The sequence below is a fragment of the Dromaius novaehollandiae genome, chromosome 2 (genome assembly GCF_036370855.1).
Source record: "Dromaius novaehollandiae isolate bDroNov1 chromosome 2, bDroNov1.hap1, whole genome shotgun sequence".
Lineage (NCBI taxonomy): Eukaryota > Metazoa > Chordata > Aves > Casuariiformes > Dromaiidae > Dromaius > Dromaius novaehollandiae.
Genome location: NC_088099.1, coordinates 29859928 through 29881949, shown reverse-complemented (window position 1 = coordinate 29881949; position 22022 = coordinate 29859928). Strand labels below are relative to the sequence as shown.

Here is a 22022-nt window from a genome sequence, read left to right as displayed (position 1 = left end):
CTGTGTGTTCCCCATGGAATTTTGTTGTTAACCTACTGGAAATATGCAGCTCCTGATTTCAGGACTTGGATCTGATTTCAGGAAGTCAAAATACAGCATTTCCACTGTCACTTCTTGGCGTGGTAACCTTTTTTAAAAACACATTGGTAGATCTGTTGGGACAGTGGGAACCATTCTAATATTCTTCAGGATTTCCACTGAGCATGGTTGAATGTATCTGAAAAAATATAGTTGTCCCTCTGGTCATACCTCCAGCTCTTTTTTGGTCTAGGCTTTCTCCCCTTCTTCCCCATCAGGGATTACGGTCATTGCATTACAAACGGGAGGAGTCTGGTTGCTCAGCTGGATTCCAGGAACAGAAACTACTTCCTCTGACTCAGAATTTTCATCCTATCTGAAATTAGGTGGCCCACATCACTGCAGTTCTTGTCTTCATCTTGCCGTCTCATTACTTCAGGATCCTATTTATCCTTTGAATAACAGAAGGCTTCACCGCATTTTTCTGAGTGAGGATGTTTTTTCAGATTCCCTAATTTTGAAATCGAAAGCAGGATCGTGACCAACTTTGAACCTGAGGAAACCCAGAATAATGATACTGCTTCCAATTCTGTTATAAAACATGTGACTGCTAGGTGGCCATTAGCTTGCAAGATGTGCATTTCTCTTTTCAAATGGCTCTACTTGCAAGAAAAAAGTATAAAGATCAATTGGATTTCTTGATACAGGGTTCTCTTGAGTGCTTTCATGCTCTTAATTTTCATGTATTAGTTGAGGCTGATCTCAGAATACAAAGAGTAATTATGTATCCTTATCTTTGCAATAAAATCACAGACTATAACACCACAAATTCTGTATTTAACCCCCCAAAAGAACAGAATTAGGCTATGTTAAACTCTACTTCAGCCAGAGCTGTGCTGTTTTTCTTTCTGGCAGGTTTGGCTCAGTAATTGTCTTTATCAGTCAACTTCAGTAAGAATTTGCAAACACAATTTCTGTGCAAGACTGGCGGAAGTTGTGTTCGTGACTTCTGGTTGGTTGTTGGCTGATGATACAAAGCTCTAGCTGAGTGTGCAAAGTGATAACATCTTCCCCAGTAAAGCTGTGGTAGGAGTGCATCTAGAGAAATATCAGAAAAAAAATCTGTAAAAGATCTGTGTTCATGTGAATGTCTGATTTACATATATAAAAAATATAGTGTGTGTGTGTGTATGTATGTATGTTCTACTTGGGGGTAATTCATGCAGTGTATCTTATGTTTCTATTAGATTTAAGGCCTAATAGAAACAATCAGTTGATCAGTTGTAAGTTAAAAAGAAAGGAACATCAGTTTTTCTGAAATAAAATTCCCTGGCTGCTCTTTTGCTCAAGTGAACTGAGGACCACCCTCCATTTCATTGGTTCTTACAAGTGTAGAACTTGGTGTACTTTTTCTCCACTTCTACTGTGAAGTCTGTAGCACCTTATTTTTCTGCTTGGGGAGAAGGACGGCAGCTCTTTACCTGTCATTTTTGCCTACAGGTATTGCTGGTACAGAATTCTGATCTTAGTTGAAACTGGCTTACCTGTCTGCATATGCTTTTTGAAGGTTGTAAACTAAACACAAGTGAGTATCTTCATGATGAGAAGTAATGCCACAGTGCATTGAATCCATTATATGATTTATGGGGTACTGTGCTTCCATTTTAAAAATGCACGCAAAACTCATGTTGTGGTAATTTCCAATTCATAGATACAGACTTCAGAATAAGATTTTCAGGATGATGTGCTCATACACCTGCTTGCCTACATATCGTTTTTAAATTTGATATGGAATACTGTATATATGTTCCTTCATTCAGTGGAAGTTACTGAACTCTCTCGTTAGATTTTTCCATATAAGTGTTGCACTGAATACATATTTTCCTTTGGATGCAAACAATAAGTTGGATTTGGAGTCAATCTGTGACTGTATCTTTTTCAAGAATCTGGACTTGCCATCTGCAATTAGACACTGTCTTGCATAATTGATTCTGAAATCTACACTTGCATTAAAAACTGACTCCTAGAATTGCTCAGATAGTTTGTAATGTTCAGAGTTAGTTTATATCATGTTGTTTTTCTGAGTCTGCAGATGTGAAAGTTTTGTGCATCTGCAGCTGAAGGCTTTTAGTGCACAGAAGCCTTTATAAATGCAGGCTTAGGAACTTTCAACATATTCCGCTAGTAAGGAGATTATATATTCTCAGATAGCTAGGTACGAAATGCCCAGATAAGAAGTCTAGATGAAACAGGCAATTTTAACATGAAACTGATAGGATTTTAAGCAGTCAACAACTTCTCTCTGATCTTGCACTTTGTTGTAAGGCAAGGGTCAAATGAATTTCATTACCACTAGTGTAATTTGCTTTAAGTGTTGTTAAGATCTAGATGAAGTAACTGCATGGCTGTATTTGTCCTCCACCCACCCACCCACCCCCCCCCCCCCCGCAATGTTTTCTTACTTTCTTAGTAAGATGAATTTTACTTAACATGTTCATATGAAATAGCACTTTTTGTCAAGAAAGCTCTAACCTTAGGAATGTCAAAGCCAAAGTTGTCTCCATATAAATATAGCAGTAACTGTCACTGTGAAGTGTTGCAGAATGCTGTAGCTCATAGATATAGCAAGTGACCATAGTGAATAGCATTAAGTAATCATCTTACAGCATTACTTTGTAGCCTCAAAAAAGCAGTTCACAGGGTAAAATAAAATCAAACCTAAGCATGAGCAGATAGTTGAAGTTAATTGGTATCTCCCATAGTGCCACAAAATGAATGGCACCATGTGTAGGGCATCTTGATTGCGATCATTAAAACATCCCCAGAAAGGTTCGAAGTCCAATACTAGGCTATAACTTGGTAGTCAGGACTTCTAGTTCTGAAACATACCACAGCTGAAGTTTGTTTGAAGGTTTCTCTAAACCTTAGCCCAGAGGAGGAGACGGTTCAAACTACAGACTCTGTCAGATTCTGGTCCTATTTCTAGTTATAGGTATTGTAACACTACTAGTGGAAATATGATAGCACTATACTATTAACACAGTGTGAAAAGTGCCAAGAGAGTGAAAGTGTTGTGTAATTATTGTTTGCAGGACTTTGCTGTTAGCAGCTCTGCCCATTCTGGCCAAAAGGGAAACATTTGGAAGGTTCAGGCCTGTCCTTAAAGGAGTAGAGTGCTGTGAAGTGGATAAGTAGTATCAGAGCATGATACTGGTATGTGGTTGTTTGACCCTAAGTGCACTCTGCCTATTGCTGCTACTTTGTCGATTCCTGAAGCTGGCCCTGTTATGCTACATAACTCGGCAGGATCCCTGTCTTTGCACGTGTTCGTTTTTTCAAGATTCCTGGTGGGAGGAGGGTGAGCACTTTTTTCTTGAAGTCAAAGTGAGATGCTGTAATTAAGTCTCAAAATCTTTCTTAAGGTTTAGTCAGAAGGCCATTTCTTGTTCTCACCTATAGCTCTTTCCACAGTGAAAAATTAACTTACCTGTAGTATTTATAACAATTTCTCCTATAAAGGCATGTTCAGCTGTCTCTGCAGGCTTTTAATCTGCAGCAAAAAAATCAATCCCTTTTTAAAAGGAGGGGTTTGTAGATTTGTGTCTATCCAAAAGTATATTGGGAGGGAAAATTAAATTTTGCCATCTTTTGCCATCTTAAGTGTTAAAAGTAAAAATGCTGTTATGTTGTGTTTCAATTTTGAGTGGTAATTCATTCTTACAAGTTGTCTTATTAAAGACTTAATGTGCTGCTGCCAAAGCAGGCAACAGTTGTTCCCATCCCTCTGAAGTCAGTTAGGAAGCTTTACTGGTTTGAAACATGAGGAGAATGTCAATATGTACTCTTCTTGGCTACTTCATTTGTTTAACTAATCTTTTAATGCTATAAAAGTAAACATTAGCCATATTTTTGAGGCCTCTGTGAATTTGAGTCAAGATTTAAAAAACTGAAACTAATTCCTGTTAGTAAATAAGTTATCTTGTTTCCTTTTTAATGTTATGGGTTAACACCATTGACTGGGTTTGCAGTGCATTTTAAGTCATGTCCATAGCTGCCTAGATCATAGGTTTCTTGTGGAATGCGCAACTCCTGCTTGGTCCTGCAGAATGCTGCAGACTTGGCACTAAACACATTGACAATAAAACTTGCTATACCAAGATAAGAGGCTAATTTTACAGGTACAGCGTTTCACAAATCATTGTAGTTGGCCATTTGGAACTGGAGAATTAATTAATATTTGGAAACCTAGTCAAATGGGAATATTTGGAGGCTTATTAGAAACAAATGTCGCATTGCTGTTTGATACAAGGATTTCTAGGTCAGGACGGATGTTTGTGTGAATTTCCATATATTAACATGACTAATTACTTCTGAAAGTTCAGTTTTATCCGTTAATGTATCCCATATAACTGCTTATTAACCATAAAGGAGAGCTTTCCTAAAAATACTGCGCACGTGCTGGCTCTCGTGTGCTCACTCGCACACGTAGGCTTTGTGTGTGTGGGGGTGTGATTATATATATATATATATATTTTTTTTTTCGTATCCCTTGACTGTTGCTGTGATGGTTCAGTGAGTGGAAACAGCCAAGTCTGCTGACATCTGGATTTCGGTTCTCTTTGTTCCTTCATGGTGTAGACAAATCTGCTAATGACCTCGGTGTAGTTGTGCTTCAGGTGCTATTCTTGTTTAACTGATTAAACAGGAATGTGATGGGTCTTCCAGTCTTGAGTAACATTAGCTTTATTCTGTTGAAATTAGTTTAAGGTAAAGCGATGATATTTTTGGGGGTGTTAGTTGTCAGAAAGAATTTAATGTAGATTTTAAATTTGTGTCAGAAGTGATGTATATTACTGATATAAATGGATACTTTCAGAAACAGACAAAATGAAAAATACATAAGCTCTTAGTCTTGTATGCTAACTTTATTTAGAGGTCTTTGATGTTGGTTTGTTCATCTGATCTGCTCTCTATTATGGTATTTCGTTTAATTATGGGACTTGTGCTTAAATTAATGTAGTTCTTTACTAATGCTTTCGCTAATGAATTTCTCGTTAACTGAATTTCAGTTGGAGTATCTGTTAGGAGGGTTAGTTTTATGAGTGTTGCTTGCGTTAGAGCTGGCATTTACTCAGGCTTTTCCAAAACTAAACTTTTTTTTCCCCCCAAAAAAATTGTATTGCATCAATACCTGTAGCCTTATTGGTCTAGCTTTTGAATGATCATGAAAAAACAGTTGCGATTTGGGGTAAAGTGTGCTGCAGTTCTTCTCACAGCAGTCTGATACCCGATTTAAAGAGTGATGAGACTTCTGTATGAGGAAGATTTTGCCATTTGAGGTAGGGAAAACTGATTATTTGCTAGAGAAGTGAAAGAGTAATGACTTGATGGCAATCCATACATGCCTTTTTAAGGGTAAATAGGCAGTGTGGAAGACTGAACTGAAGGTGTGCATGGGAGGGCTTTTGACCTCCAAGGAGTGTTCTGCTGCAGAGAATGTTTACCAGTTTGGAAGATGAAACTGCTTTGTAGATTCTGTTTTTTATTAAAAGAAGGGAGTATGTCAAGGCCATTAGATTGATACTGTGTGGACAAATAGACTGATTCCATTTCATATTATTGCATTACTTCGTCTTTCACTGTTACATGGAACAGCAGAAGATGCAGTAGGTAATATATCCTGTTTCAGAATGGAAGTCTTGCACTAATTCTTCTATGATCCTAATTCTGCTTAAATGATATTCTGGATGTAATAAACAACTGACTAACATTACATTTGAAAACTAACTTTAAAAGGGAATTAGAAAATGAATGGGATGTTTGTCAGTGACAGAAAACATTTTAACATTGACCAAAAATGGCTGTCATATTTTGTCTGCATATGTGCAATGATTGTAGAGCTAAAGGAAATACAGTGATTAATAACTGAGTGGGAGACTCAGAGCTTGGTAATTTAGTTTAAAACTCTTTAGGGCGGACCATTGTGTTTATATACTACATGAGATGTTGGTGTTTAACTACTTTCTATATCTTGGAAAACAGAGGAATTAGGGTATGCCTGAAGCTTAGATGGTTCTTCATATTTTTTTAAACCTCCCCCCATTTTTTTTCCCCTCTTTCTAGGTTTAACTATAGATCAACACATCATCTTGCATCCCACGGGTTTTATGAATTTTTAAATTGGTTTGATGAAAGAGCATGGTATCCACTGGGAAGAATAGTAGGTGGAACTGTAAGTATTATAATAATTACTTAAAGATGACTCTGCAGTAATTTTATTGAAGTTCAAATACAACTTTGACATGGGTAAAAGGAGAATCTTAATGGAATAAGCTCTTCATTGTCAGTTGCTGCAGAGGGAATAGCAAGACGTTTTTTAATTTCTAGCTGCAGTAACTAAGTCAACATGCATTAGTCCTTATCCAGCAGCATACTGTGAATGAGAAGCACAAAACTGAGTGATATGTTCCTGCATATCAACTTCTAATAGTAATAAATAGGGATGTTATGACTCCTGTAATTACAATTTTCTTGTGTGGAGAAAATATCATTACACAGTGATGCCTTAAAAGATTTAGACAGCCATTTTTCAAATGGATTTTTTTTGCCTTTTTTCATTTTGCATGCGAGTTTTAATCCCATAGCATATTTGGGGTGGACATTTTTCTGTATTTAGAAAATGTTGTTAGGATTTCACGGGGAAAAGACTTTTGAAATTAAATCAATGGGAGAGATTGGTGTTGATGTGTGTTACAAAACAGAAAAGGTATAAGAAACAACATTATCAGATCAGAATATGAATATATTTCATTAGAATAGCTTTAGTAACATTAAGTAACTCAGTCACATTTGACTTTGAAAGTGCATTAAAACTTATATTAATTATAGGAAATACCATGTAAGTACATTTACAAAGCCTGTTGTAACAACCAGATGACCATTTGTTTTAGTATCTTAGAGGTACTGGTAAGGTACCTTTTTATGTAACATTTTTCCATACCTGTCTTATCTGAAATAAAAGCCTTAGCAAAGAAAATGAAAGTTGTAATTGCATACCTTATTTTGGAAGTCTTACGGCATATTAAGTTTTTGTAGTTTATCTTGAAAATCAAAGATCTATGCAGAGGAACGTCCCATCATCTGTGTGAATTTAATGTAATACAAAAGCTGTTCTAATTCTGGAGCGAAACTAAGGCACCTGATATCCCTATTAATTTTTCTAATACATATTGTTTTTTCTGATGTTGATAAATGTGGGAGGGTAAAATTACTATTAAGAGTGTTTTAACGTTCTCCAGTATTCTTTGATAGATTCAGTAGATTTGTGTAAGTCTATACTTTCCTGGAGCATACCTTAGTTCAGTTTTAGAGGACTTTATTTTAATACTTCAAATCCAAAGATGTCTACACATATCTTGCACACACACACACACACACACACACACACACACACACACACACACACACACACACACACACACACACACACACACACTCAGCTCTCCAGCTGTCAGTCAGCTTTTTAGCTTAAAGAAAGCTCGTTGATATACATTTTCTTTCTCTATGGGCAAGGAGAAATAGAGCTGCATGGTGTATTTTGGAGAAAAACAAGTAAGGCTGGGAGTGTTGTTTTTTCTTTTTTCTTTTAAACTCTTAGCTGTCTTGAAATTCACTTGCAAACTTTAGCGTCTGATTACATACCTTAACGACAATTTCATTTCATTATATGGTAAATGTCAGGCAAGATAGAATGCTATTTTTGTGCTGTTTTTTCGTTTAGAAAAAGGATTGTTACTCAATTGCAAAACTTTAAAAACTTCTGGTGTTCAAAGTTGTTGTCAAAACATGATTAAAGCAATACTAGAATAACTTCATTAACTTTATCTGCTCACTGTTGATATTGGCTTAAGAAATGACTATATTTCACTGCAAATTATGTGCAAATAAACTTACCTCAATCATTTTCTGCACTAATCTGGGTGTCTCTATTCTCCTTTCAGGTATACCCAGGACTGATGGTGACAGCAGGCCTTATACATTGGATTTTAAATATGCTTAATGTGACGGTCCATATAAGAGATGTATGTGTGTTCCTAGCACCAGTTTTTAGCGGCCTTACAGCTATTTCTACTTTCCTGCTCACCAGAGAACTGTGGAACCAGGGAGCAGGGCTTTTAGCTGCCTGTTTTATTGCCATAGTTCCAGGTTACATATCTCGATCTGTAGCAGGATCATTTGACAATGAAGGCATAGCTATTTTTGCACTGCAGTTCACATACTATTTATGGGTAAGTATTTGCTAAGTCTTCTGCTTTGGGAGAGTTTTTGGTTTCTCTTCCAACCAAATGACTGATTTTTCTTAGGATCCAAATTGAATCCTTACATTTTCTTCCTCCCTCTCATCTCTCTTCCCCTTGGCTTGGGATCAGGCAAGTACTGAGAATTCACATGATTTGAACCACTTCATTAATAATGTAATGTTCTTTAGTTTGTTATGTAAAACTATTATTCAGTTGTACAGTATCCTCTAATAATAAGGGATCTATAAATTTAAAACAAAAAGCAGATGGTTGTTGTTGTTGCTTTTCAATTTTGGAGGTACTCGTTATCTGAGTATCAAACTTTTATCCTCCTTATTTAGCTGGTGGAAAGCAGTAGACTCTGAATATAGTGCTTTGAATTGCCTACTGGGGGAGCTGTTGACTATATGGAGGGTCTAGGCTTTGAAGCATCCAGACTAAATACCCAAAGCTGTTTGCATGCCTTAAAAAAAACCTCGTCTAATGTATTTTAATTAGCCTGCTTACTAGCACTGCTTGACTGTCATAAGGCAGTTCCATATGAAGGGGTATAGATAAGCCAGAGTTTTTTCTGGACTGTTACATCTAATATGGAAATATCACAAATGCCATAGCCATATCATTAATTCGGCACCAACACAGCATAGTACTGTCCCTTGTGCCTGCCCTGAATTTATGTACTTTTCATTTTGGATGTCTGTTGAATGATATATACATGGTCAATACAGCTTTTCCCACAATTTTGTGAAGAGTTCTACTTTTCACAAGTAGACATGTACTCACAAGCTTTCTAGCTTTGGAATATTTCAGACTCAGGATATTGCTGGTAGGAGTAGAAGAGAAAGCAGTTCAAGTTTTTCATGTTTGAGTAGTGATGTTACTGAAGTGCAGGCTTTGAAAAAAGGTCCTCTTATTAGGGTGTGTGGTGCTTTTTTGTTTTGTTTTGTTTTTTTAATCTTGACTTGGAATTATCTGCAGCTCCAGATTCATGCTGTGTTTGATAACAGTAATAGAATCAACTGATGTTGTTACTTGGTAATACCTAAGACATGATAGCACTTACCGTTCCTATGGAACTCATTTGACTAGACTGCGTAGTGCAATAACGTTTACATAAAGTTTTGTATAATTATACATGGATCAGATCTATCTTACAGATAACTTCACAGCTTCATTTCAAGTCAGTTTTTCATTCCCATTTTCCCACACCACAGTTGCCACTGCCAGTTTTGGGCAAAATCATATTTCTGGCCCAGTTTATGGATCCGACTAAACCTTTAGTTATATATGGATGCTGTCATTAACCTTAAGTGAATTTTCCAAAATTATAGAATAGCTCTTACCTCTATAATAGTCCACACATACAATTATAATGTGGTGTAATACGTTGGGCAAAGTAGCACGGAGGTGTTGCAGCTACTTTTGTGCCTCAGATGATGAAGTAGACAGTTGCATTGCAGCCTGCCTTCCTATTAACTAGAGAGATGGGTATAAGTGACATGTTGTATGTCAGCTGAATTGCACTTGCAGTTTGGTTTTATGGACATTAGAAGCGTATGAGTAGAATTTGGTATGTGCTAAAGAAGTTCTTTTGACAGCTGTAAAAATGCTTCAGTAAAATTTAGCTCTTCTGTCTTGGAGTGAAATTTAGTAGTGTTGTCCAGTATTTGTTTGTCACTCATAAATACCTGATTATTTTTAAAGGTCAAGTCAGTGAAAACTGGGTCAGTCTTTTGGACAATCTGCTGCTGTCTATCCTACTTTTACATGGTAAGCTTTTTATATATATTATAGATAAGCTATGTGAGCAAGACTGACCTAATTCATATGTTGCTAAAGCCCAGCAGAATGAGATATTAATCTTATGGGACCATAATGTAAATTTGTTTGTTCATTTTATTATCAAATACTTAAATATGAGTAAGACATGATAAATACTTTGAAACTTAAATAATTTAAATTTAAGCATACATAACTGCAACAATTTTAAAAAATCACTATTTAAATATAGTAGCTTAACTTGCAAATTCCTCTTCCATTATGAATAGAAACTCTGATTCAATGGAATTGGTTTGGGCCAGGTGAATTAAGGTGGCATTTTGATTGATATTCTTGTGGGTATGTTATTACTGAAACATGATGACAATTTTATATACACAGCTATATTTTTATAACTGAAAGCTACTTCTCTGGATATAATTAAGCAATAGAACAAATTAGAACTACTGAATGAATTCAATGACTTATGCTCTGCAGGAAGGTTAAGTTATCATAAAGTCCCTTTTCATTTTTTGACTGATGGGAATGGAGGCTATTGCAGAGATCTTCCTACAAGCTAACAGAGAAAAAAACAGTAGTAAAGTTGGGGAGATAAAACAAGCAGTAGAAGGGGGGGAATTGGGTTTCTTCCCTATCGTCTGAAAACTTAGACTTGAAGAATTTTCCAATCTGAATGAAACAAAGACCTTTATTTCCCCTAATTCATGAACATTTTTTGTGGCCACCTGAAAAATAATTTGGGGAGGAAAAATAGCCTCAAAATGACTAATGGCAGGACACTCAGGATAATTGCTTGGTGCTAAGATCAAGGTATCGAATACTGTTTTTCTACAGCTAGGTAAGTAGACTTGCAAGAAAAAGGAACTTAGGAGTTGTTTTACATGTCTTAATTTAAAATACAAGACTAATTCAGAGGTTGTCTGGATGCTGCCTAGAGTTCTCTGTCTTTTATGTTCAGTTTCTGGTTGTGCGGGACTTTTTTTTTTCCTTCTGTTTTAACAGCAAATATTAGCATTTTGTGCAAGTCACAGAAGAGGGCAGCTGTTTCCTATGAAGAGTATATTTATTTCCTCCCTGCATTTCTCCTTCTTTTCTTCTGCTTAGTCATTAAATAAACAGCCACTTCAACATAGCATTGCCGTTTATATTATGTTACAGTGAAGAGATCCTGTATGTGTGGTACAGATTTCTGTGCAGTACAAAATCAGACAAACAAGGTTTTAAGCTGTTATTTATCTTATATGTTTGGCCGATCTGATGGCCTCCTCTGAAAGGGGTGTTCCTAAATACACAGATAGCAAATAAGATACTTTTACAATTTTACTGCTGAAAAATCACAGGAGAAAATTGTCCCTTCTTAGTCTGACTTAGCATCTTGGTCTGTGGAATTGTATGGGAGGGAAGGGATGCAACCTGGAGTGTGCATGGTGACAGAAGTTACAAAATCAGTGTCATCATCATTACATTCAATTCTTGAACATAATAGAAGTTTATTCTTCACAAAGTGTACTCACTTCCACCCTGGGTGGTGGTTTGCTGTGTAATGTATTTCCTTTTGTGGTAGGATTTTGTTAACGTGGTCTTCTAGGCATTTTGCTCAAGTGAAGTTGTAGTACAGAACATAATTATACTCTCCATTATGTAGTACCCATTTGTTTTCCTCTGATGGGATCATTGCATCTTTACATTACCAGCTGAGAATTAAATAAATCTCAACTTTGAGGTGATAAGAGTCATTCCTCACTGGGAAAATTGGGAGAGTAGCTCTTTGAAAGAGGAATGGATATTGCATGGACTGACAAAAATCTTTGTTGGTATCTAAATCTGCTTGAAATATGTCTGACTTACTGATGTGGTAATTTGACTCATAGCATTGCATCCACAAGGAGAATGTTTTTTTTCCAGGCATTCATGATATTTTTAGCATTTATTTGACTAGCGTCAGTTTGGCTTGGGATAGCTTTTTTATTTATGAGGACGGTTGAAAATAGATACAAAGCCATACACTGAGGCAGTCCTCATAGGAGTGATAGCATGTTTCCACTGCTGTCTTTTTCTCAGTCTATGAGGATGCCTCCGCTGTGTTTGAAGTTTAGAAATGAATCTTCAGTTCTTTTCTTTAAGTGCATAGATTTGGTTTAATCTTTGGATATTTAGAGACTAGATATTAATTAAAAATGTAGGTTTTTAGTCCATACAAACTCTCAGCTACCTGCGTCATTCAAACCTCTCCCTAAATACAAGTGTCCTAATTACACTTTTGTTCTCATTCTGTTGTCTTATTTATCTTTATACAACATTTTGTCTTGATAAATAAAATTACTTGTGTATACTGTGGTACTTCATTTTAGTGATTTGGCATTAGAATCGTGATAATCTACAATGATTTTCTAGAAAATGTAGTAATTTTCATTTCTGCATGTTCCAGATTGTCTGAATGAGTTTACCCCAGGTTTTTAAACACTGAGCTTTTTTAGTAGTAGTACCAAAACCCAGTACTTTGCTTTGTCCTTATTTTCAAGTTTGTTTTAAAGAGCATAAAGTCATTTGGGTTTCTCTTTGAATGCTAGGGTTTTAAAAGTATATGCGTGAATCTAAGCCTTAAAGTATGATTAAAATAAACATGTTGGCTAGTGCATTCTGAAAATGAAGAACTAGGGTAGGCATGGCACATATGGGAGAAGTCTAGACTTAAATTTGACAAGTGAATGTGTGTTAAAATATAGACTGCCTTGTCAACACTGGCCCTTCTAAATGCATTAAAAAATTAGTTAACACATTGTAATGGTAGCTCATTAAATTTTTGTGTAAACTCACAACAAGTAATATGTTGATAACATCGTAGTATTTCAATACTAAGTACCTTGTACCGATACTTCAAGTGCTGCTATTACTGCTAGTCCACAATATCCATGGTATTACTGTACGCCAAACCCCAGCACTGAGCCCTGCTTCCCTGTGTTTCTACCCCATTGCTTTTGTTTCCTTCTGTGTGCTGCAATGTGCCTTGGCTGCTCTGCCTCAGCAGTTCTGCTCCTGGAGGTATATCTTGCTCCCTTTCTCTCTCTGGCTAGAGGTACTGTTCCCTGTCCCCACCAGAAAGCGCAGAGTGTAGTGCTAAATTTGTATGTCCCAGGAAAATTTTGGATCCCAGATGGGAGTCCTGCTGCTACCTTGTGCTGCAGTCTCCACCATGGGAAAAGCCCCTGGCAACACATTCTTGTTCACCAGCAAGACCAGGTTAGCTTGGGAGAAAGGGAAAGTGCAAGAAAGATAGCCTTGAAAATCCACTGGCTTATTTCAAAGAATTTAATATTTGGTAACACCACATATATTGGGTTTTTTCTTTTCTTTTTTTTCTTTTTTAGTAATAAATGTTGAGAAAGATTCCAGTGGTATTAGTAGTACTTCTCGCTATTTATCTAGATGGGGTTTATGTTTTCTTGTTAGACTATCAGTATGTATAAATCCAGTATTGGCTAGCCTAAGAATTTACAGGTATTTTTAGATCATATTTAAATGATCTGATATCCTATTCCATTTCTCATAGGTCTCTGCATGGGGTGGTTATGTTTTCATCATCAACCTTATTCCACTGCACGTGTTTGTTCTGTTGCTGATGCAGAGATACAGCAGGAGGGTTTACATCGGTAAGTGTTCTCCTTGAAATATATTCTTCACTGAGCAGTCATTGTCAAATGCTAAATCATGATATATGAAAATAATTATACCTATGTTTTGTATTAGGTGGTAATGAAATAATTCCTTATCAGGTTGCATTTTATTAGTTCGACTACAGAAGATAGTTGATTATTGTGCACAACATGGAAACAGGGAGTTGAAACATTTCCAAAACCTCAGGGATATAGATATAGTTGCTAATTGATTTTTCTCTTCTTCCTAGTGCACTGAGGTAAAAAGGAAATAACTAGATGATTTGATACTTGTAGAAGCCTTTTAATATATTTATAAAATAGCTATGAATACAATAATGTTTTGTATTCCTGCCTCTTCCTAGTGTGTGAAATAATTGCTATTTTTAAAAAGATGTGCAGCAAAAATTACACAAGCACTAGAACATATTGTGACATATGTGAGAAAAGTCATAGGAAATTTTAAACACCAGTATAATGTTTATATAACCAGGACTAAAAGCAGTTTAAGAGTCTGTCCAATACACATGAATCCTTAATATTTTATTGGTTTAATAGATCAGTCTTCCTTCCAGTTTCAGGGATATGTGAATGGTGATCTTAAGAAAGTAACTTTAATTGATTTGACTGACATTCAAATACTCTGTCAACAGTTTACATAGACTTTACAAGTTAAATCAGTTGGCCATGGGGTAGGTGGGTGGGGGTGGGTATATGAAATAACAAGCAATTTTGACATTCAAATGTTTATAAGTTAGAATGTTTTTCGCTACTTTACAATAGGTGGTTTGAGAACATAGTATGAGTTGAAGTGTAAAATCTCACAATGTTTCATATTTGTAAATATGTTTTAGGTTTTTAATTTTGTTAAGCTTTTTATCAGTGCCTGCCATAGAAATTACTATTTTTACACATATTTAAAAAATTATACACGATAATATTTATGCAAGTTCATTATGGGACTTTTTCATTTTTATTATCAAAACATATATATTTTTGCTTCTTAGTTATGTATTTATGTAATTCAGAAACTGGAACTCTTAAAAAAAAAAAAAAAAAGTGCCGACTCTCTAATTTTTAATGATAATATTTGTTAGGTTCTTCATAACAAAAGGAGGGAGTAATTCATCTTGCTTTGGATTCCAAATTGGTGTATTGAACATTTTAATTTTCCAGTTTCTGTGAGTGAAGCATGAGAAGCAGGAGAAACTGAAATCTATTATGAAATCCTAAAGGGACGTGGAAACTAGAAACAAAAAAGAATAAGTATTCATGCTTTTTCAGCTTTCAGCCTAATGAACTAGGCTTTTAACTTATCTGGGGAAAATAATGCTACCAGTTCAATAAAAATTAAAGTTTTTGGTACATATTTGTTTTGTAAATAGCTACAATGTTTTGAGACGTTACCCTCCTTCATCTGTGAGGGAGATGCAGTTCAGGGTTGTTAGGATGAAAATGTGTTTGATGCTCAAGTGTTTCATGGCACTGCTGGCTTAATTTAAACTTCCATGGGAAGCATTACACACAGAGATGTCTGTACATCTTGCGTCAATATGTGAAAGGTTTGTTTAACAGGATGTTTTTGTAAAATAGGTAAGAATGCTCAAGCATTTCTGGGAAGAAATGAAATTGTGCTTCTCTTCTAGATTATTCAGATAAGGGGATGAGTTTACAAAAGCTCACAAAAGTAGGGAGAATAAATATATTTTTGGAGTGTCTGTGTTACGTAGTTGCTAATGTGAATGCAGGAGTCTCTAAATTCTCAAAATTACCAATGTGCAGTTAAAACTTCTTGTAACCTATTAACAGGTGACAGTGGCTAGTAAACTGCATCTATAGTAGTTTTATTAAGTGGGTTTTTTTCCTTAACTCCAGGTTGGTTGCTTAATTTTATTCTAAACTAGCATAATCCTAATTTTGTAACTGAAGAACACTTCATCTAATATAATAGAAAATACATAGAAAAGAAAGTATTTGGCAGCGTGAAGATTTAAAAAAAAATGACGGTGTCATAGGATATATTTTTCATACAGATAGTCATATACCAAAGCAAAGATTAGTGGGACATAATCTACTGTGCAGTGTAGTTCAGAATCATTTAATGGGTAAAAAAAAAGAAAAAAGAACATGAACTTATTGCCAATTTTAAGGTATTTTATGGCTTGCAGGCAGATGAATATGTCAACCAGGTAACTTCTGACCCACTTGGTATCAATGGTGACCATGCTAATACATTTGAACACGTAAAATCAAGCTGTGAGGTTTGTCTTTTATTAAGTCTTGAAGTGGTCAGTATCTTTCATTCAGATCTTACTGGGTTAGTAAGTAAGATCAACTAGCTTACAATTCCAGTGTATTAGCAACATTTGCATAGGGAAAATAACATACTTATTCAGATGCAGGAATTACTAATATTATTTTCTATTGTTGTACTTGTAGTTCTTGTTGTAGTTTATCATACATTTAAAATGTAAATGGTTTTACATTTGGAAAGGTACCATACAGGTTTAAGTCATGATTATGCACTTCAGAGACTTAGTAATTTGCACCTCAATCAACTTGTAATTTTTTTTTCCTGTACAATTTTTAAGTTCTGTATGCTTTTCAAAGTATTTGATAGCAGAAGCGCTTATGGATATTCCAGAATTTTAAACTTGATTTCAGTAATGCATTTCTTCTCTGTGTTGTGTTTCATCATTTAAATGGTGCTCAGGCATGTATTTATCAACTTCTGTGTTCTAAAGGTTCAGATGATTCAAACTTATTTCTGGTGGTTGTAATGCATCACTTGAAAGAGTGTGGTGAAGTATTTGCTGATGTTCTTTAGATAAGCTTTCCAGTGGATTATTCTCATGTTTTTGCAGTGCAGAGCAGCTTAAATTATCATCTGTTTTTGAAATGGCTTTATCCAGCAGGTTAGGTTGTTGTTGTTGACCTAATTAAAGTTATGATCATGAGAGTGGACTGCATGAAGCAAAATGAATTTAGTGTTTTTTCAAAGACTCTACCAACAGTAGAACGTAAAGGAACATGGGAAGTTTGTGATGGTGTGTCACCTTGATGTATTAAGTTCCTAGCAAAGTTTTATTGCTATGTAAATTGGGTCTTTTTTCAATCCCAGGCAGGCAGATCTGATAGCCATTTGAAAGAGATGGAAAGCAAGGGATGCATTAAAAAGTGGGCATAAGTAATTATTAAATAGAAAATAACAGTTGTGGGACCAGGCTTAAAAATGGTGATTTACAATGGTCTGACTTAAACAAATGTGAAATGTAGTGATTGATGCCAATCACTGGAGTTCCACAGGATGGCAGTGTTGTAGCACTTTCAAGAAACAGTGAATGATTTATGTTGTAGTGAATTCCTCGAAAATTGAATTTTATATAGCAAAAATATTTCAGTGACATCAGAGGGAATAGATCTCTAGCTAGGCCAACTTCTGAAATACCAGTGTTGAGAAGAATGCACCAGAAAAGGTGGCAAGCAGTTGGAACCATCATCAGTTGTTTTTTGTGATGTTTGGCAAAGCATAAAGGACCCTGTGACCATAATCCCTGAGAGACACCACCCAGGTACTATGAAAAAAGTACCGCTGGTAAATGATGTCGGCCCCAGGCCTGTTCACGCGGAGCTTGGTAAAGGATTGTATGAGATCAGGAGTCTCCTCGTAAAGTTGAGGCCATAACAAAGACAGTAGCCTATCATTTGTAGGAGTCTTAAAAAGCTAGGAAGTAGATTGTTGCTATTTGTCACTGAATGAAGAAAACTTCATTTGGACTTTACATTTGAAATAACCAGTGAACTGAATCGGACTCATGTCTGCTCAAAATTGGTGTTTCTCTCTTCCCTCCCCACTTCCTCTCCCCTCTTTTCCTCACCCTGGAATAATTAGAACTGAAATCCTATCAAAATAAAGTACATGAACACTTACATAAGTTACTCATACTATACTGTTGTGTTCTTGGCTTCTAGCCTCTGTTGGGTTATGAGTCCCCATGCTTGATATAGGTTTATAGTACACATGCATAATATTCACTTTAAATTCTGTTGTTTTTTAGTTTCTTTGCATGCCTCTGTTTTTGTATTTTAAAAAAAAACAAGCACACCTTCTTACATCTCCTAAGTGGGTAACAGATTCTCTTACCTGTCTTGCTTCTCTGAGATGCTGTCCCTTCAGTCTCTCCTCATAGAAAGCTGCTTTTGTTATTTGTTATGTGAGTTATCGGAGATCTCTGCTTTGGCTCTTCCCCCTGCTCCCCCGCCCAAAGCAAGAAAGCAAAAGAGGAAGAGGAAACTCTTTCCAAGCTGAAGTGTCTTGAGTAGACAGTTTATATCCTTAAGTGTAGGAGAGAGAAAACAATGTGATTAGGAACAACAAAACTGCTCCTTTCTCCAAAATTGAATGTAGTGTATATGTTTATGCTAGTCAAAGGATAAAGAAAAATAATTAGTACAGCCAAAATACTTAAAATGATACGTTTCCGTTTGTGCCACTGCAGTTTGGGGCGGGCGGGCGGGCGGATGGACTCTTAATATGGAGGGAGCCAAGGCTTTTTGAAATGTGTGTACTCATTTATTTTCTTCCCACCTTTCTCTTCTCCCCACCCCTTTTTCTAGCATATAGCACTTTCTACATTGTGGGTTTAATATTATCGATGCAGATACCTTTTGTAGGATTTCAGCCCATTAGAACAAGTGAACACATGGCAGCTGCAGGTAAGAAGACCAAATGTCTTTGTTTCCAAACGATCTGTTTAGCAGGAGAAAACTCCAAGCCCTGGTGGCTCTGTTCCCTGTGGTAACAAACTGAAGTGTTAAAGAAGAAAAGGCACTATTTAGTATCGGTGGGGAGGTTTTCTCCCCAGCTGACACATTAACCTTCTTTGTGTGAGCTAATGGAAGTAAAACACTTCTGTAACACTGGAGCAGTTACTCGTTCTGACAAGCACTTATTTTAAAAGTTGATAATCTCTACTGTTTTGCAATATAATGTTGCCTTCAAGCATTGTGCAACTGAAACATTTGTTATTGATAAACAGGGTTTTTACTGGGCACTTTGAAGACTATCAACTCTAAAAACAAAGTTAATTAGATATGAATGACTTAAATCACTATTCAGGAAAGAGATTTTTAAATTACTGATTTAAATCATGTTCGATTTTTCTTTTCTTTAAAGTAAATTTATTTTCAATAGCTGTTAAACATCCAGACATCTTGATTTCTTGTCAATGATGACAAGATTCTAAATCTGATTTAAATAAGACCATACACTGTTTGTGTGATTATAGCTTAGTTTTAGACTCCTCACTTTTTTTGTTATGAATAATCACTTATCAAGTTGCATTTGGGGCAGTAATTGGCATATTATTAAAAGGTACCAGAACAATATTTAAAAATTATTAGTAGAATGATTCTTTCAATATTCTGAACATAATGAAAAAAGTAAAGATTATCAAACCATAGTTTGCAAATTCTGAAGAATTTTACGTGGATTTAGCGAATAGAATTTGTGCCTTTCTCTAGGACTTAGTAGATTTCAACAGCGTGCACGTCAATTTTATTCTGAAATTGGAGAAGGAACATAAACTTGAGTTGTCTTTTTTTCTTCTGTCAGCTACCAGTGAATTTTCACTTTTGAATGGACTAATCATTGGATTGATCTGGTTATATATGTTGAAATGTCCAAGATTTTGTTTAGTCTTAAACACTTGAGCTGCCTTTTTGAGAGTGCAGGGTGCATACCAAGTGAATTCCACTGTTACAGACAACTGAATTATACAAAGCTATTGTTGAATTACTGGGATTTTTTTCATTAAATTTTGCTGTACTGTTCACTAACTTAATTCCTATATGTGTCTGTATTAGCCTTGTTTCTGGGTTCTCTCCTTGCAGCTCATTACTTCAGCTAGCCAAGAGCTGTATTATGCTTTTTCACTAGATCTAGGTATGTTAACCTGTGTTTTTGTCAAAATGTAAGCAAACTGTATTCAGATGATCTTCTCCCTCACCCCAAGTTAGTTTGGAGGCAAAGAAAGTAATGGATGTTGGAGCTCATGATACTAAGCAAAGAATGTTTTGGAAAGTAGTTTCTCAGTCATTAGAAGGAAGAATAATCCCTATCAAGTATTAAAGGCTATTTGTCAGAAGGAGTGGTTTTATACTGGTTTTCAGACATAAAGATGTACATGTATTTTTTTCTATTTCAAATATAGCCGAAGTATATCAATTGCTACAACAGCTAGCGCTGCCTTTGAGCTTTTAAACAATAACTTCCCTTTTTCTTTAGGTGTTTTTGCACTGCTGCAGGCGTATGCCTTTCTGCAATATCTGAGAGACAGATTAACCAAGCAAGAATTTCAGACACTGTTCTTCTTGGGTGTGTCACTGGCTGCTGGTATTGTATTCCTGAGTGTCATCTATTTGACATACACAGGTAAATAACCTCCACTGTGAAACTAGTTTTTCTTCAGAGCAGCTAACCCAGGTGATCAGCATTTGGCTTAGTCTAGAGTACGCGTTAGCAACCCCACAGCAAAGCTGTGCCCATGTTACTTATTTTTTCTGTGTATCTGAATTCACAGAGCTTTCTGTTGGTGGGCTGCAGGATTCTTGCCTAAGAAAAATCTGTCAATTGTCCAGAAATGTTAGTGGTGTTCCCATAATTTCTCTGATAAAACAGAAAGATAATGAATGCTCAAATTGGTTCTGCAAAGGTAATGGGCTTCAGCGTGAATAAAAGCAGATACAGGACTCTAGTTTTTATGCAAGCTTAAGTTAGCGGAGTGCAAGACACTTAATCTCAGGCAAAGCTTTATGGATGCTAGAGGAATTAAGGCTTTTAAATTGGCTGAAGAGCACAGATTAATTTCATGTCAAGATAGAGTACATTTAGAATTAAAGAATGAGAGGTGACGAATGTTTTTGTGTGTGTGTATATGTGGGAATAATTCTGTCATTACTGAAAATAAATGGGGGTACATGCAAATATATTTTGCATAGATAACTCTATAGCATCACTGCAGTATTTCAAGCTTGTCCACGATCCACATTGTGATTGTTAGATTGGAATGAAGAGCATAACTATAGTCAGTCAATTATGAAGATAAGCATAACTGTTACATTATGAATAGCACTGATATACAGAGATCTTCAAAGTATAAAACTACTTACTTTCTGAAATAGCTGAACCTGATGTCTCTGTGACTAGAATTCATCTATGTCCATCAGTTCTACTTTACAGCCTCCAGTCTTTGAGGTGCTCTGTCCAAGCTCACAAAAACAAGGTTATCCTTGCTCAGTTGCAGTCCCCAGATGCCTTACTACCTTCTTCTGGCTCAAGGACGAACTTTCTTGGTGATCTAATACCATACTTCCTTCCCCTCATCAAGAAAAAGCTGTCTTATTTTCCTTATTTAATATGTTACCTATGCCAAAGTTGAATTCTACTTAGTATAAATTGTGTGATCTTAATATTATACCTCATTTACAGTGCCTTTTTGTCAGTTTTATTAAAAAAAAAAATTCCTGGGACCTAACTTGTTTATATTTTAACTCATTGCTTTCTTGTTCTTCCTTTTAGTAATGCTTCTAGTGCAGACTTTTTTTTTTCTACCAGTTGTTTAACAATTTGGTCCATATAACTTTTTAATTTATTTTTTGATTATCATTCTTATTCTCCAAATACGTATGAACAAGTCCTACTAATGTATAGTAAAAACTTTGACTAGCATGCCATGATAAAATTTGTCTTCTAATTTCAATGTCTGGCAAAATTTGCCTTGATTGCAATTTATTTTTTGAAATATTCACTAATATGTAGGCTTCTGGTTCTGATTTTAAAAGAGCTTTATTAAAAGCTGCAGTCTTTTTCAAAAGATTGCAAGCAAAACTGGATAAATTGTAATTTCATTAATGTGAGGTAAAAGAAATGTAAAAGCCCACAGAAAGTGTACGTATATTAGCATAAAAAAGATGATACTGTTGGGGGAAAAACACATCTATGCACACTTGCTCTTTCTTACTGTCATAGAAATGCTGGCTGGAAGGGACCTGCGGAGGTGCCTTTGTCTGGCCTCTGCTCGGAAAGGTTTCCTCCTCAGGACTAGACATTGTCAGCAGAGGTTTTGTCTAACTGAAGCTTGAAAACATCTGAGGGTGGATGTTCCTGGTTCTGGGCCCCCTGGTTCAGTGATGCATTGCTCTCTTGGTGAGGAAGTTTTTCCTGATTTTCAGACTGAACCTCCCAGGCCACAGTTTATGGCCATTGCTCTTT

At 35.9% G+C, this 22022-nt stretch overlaps 1 protein-coding gene across 4 annotated transcripts in view; it reads left to right on the top strand.

Moving 5' to 3' along the window:
- Nucleotides 1-22022, top strand: part of STT3B (STT3 oligosaccharyltransferase complex catalytic subunit B) — a 53058-nt gene that overhangs the window by 15169 nt on the left and 15867 nt on the right. For all 4 annotated transcript variants that reach the window (XM_064506135.1, XM_026098655.2, XM_064506136.1 and 1 more), the window contains exons 2-7: nucleotides 6142-6250; nucleotides 8019-8306; nucleotides 10023-10088; nucleotides 13648-13747; nucleotides 18368-18466; nucleotides 20037-20183. In XM_064506135.1, the coding sequence (XP_064362205.1) occupies nucleotides 6142-6250; nucleotides 8019-8306; nucleotides 10023-10088; nucleotides 13648-13747; nucleotides 18368-18466; nucleotides 20037-20183 (809 nt within the window). The remainder of the gene's footprint in view (nucleotides 1-6141; nucleotides 6251-8018; nucleotides 8307-10022; nucleotides 10089-13647; nucleotides 13748-18367; nucleotides 18467-20036; nucleotides 20184-22022) is intronic.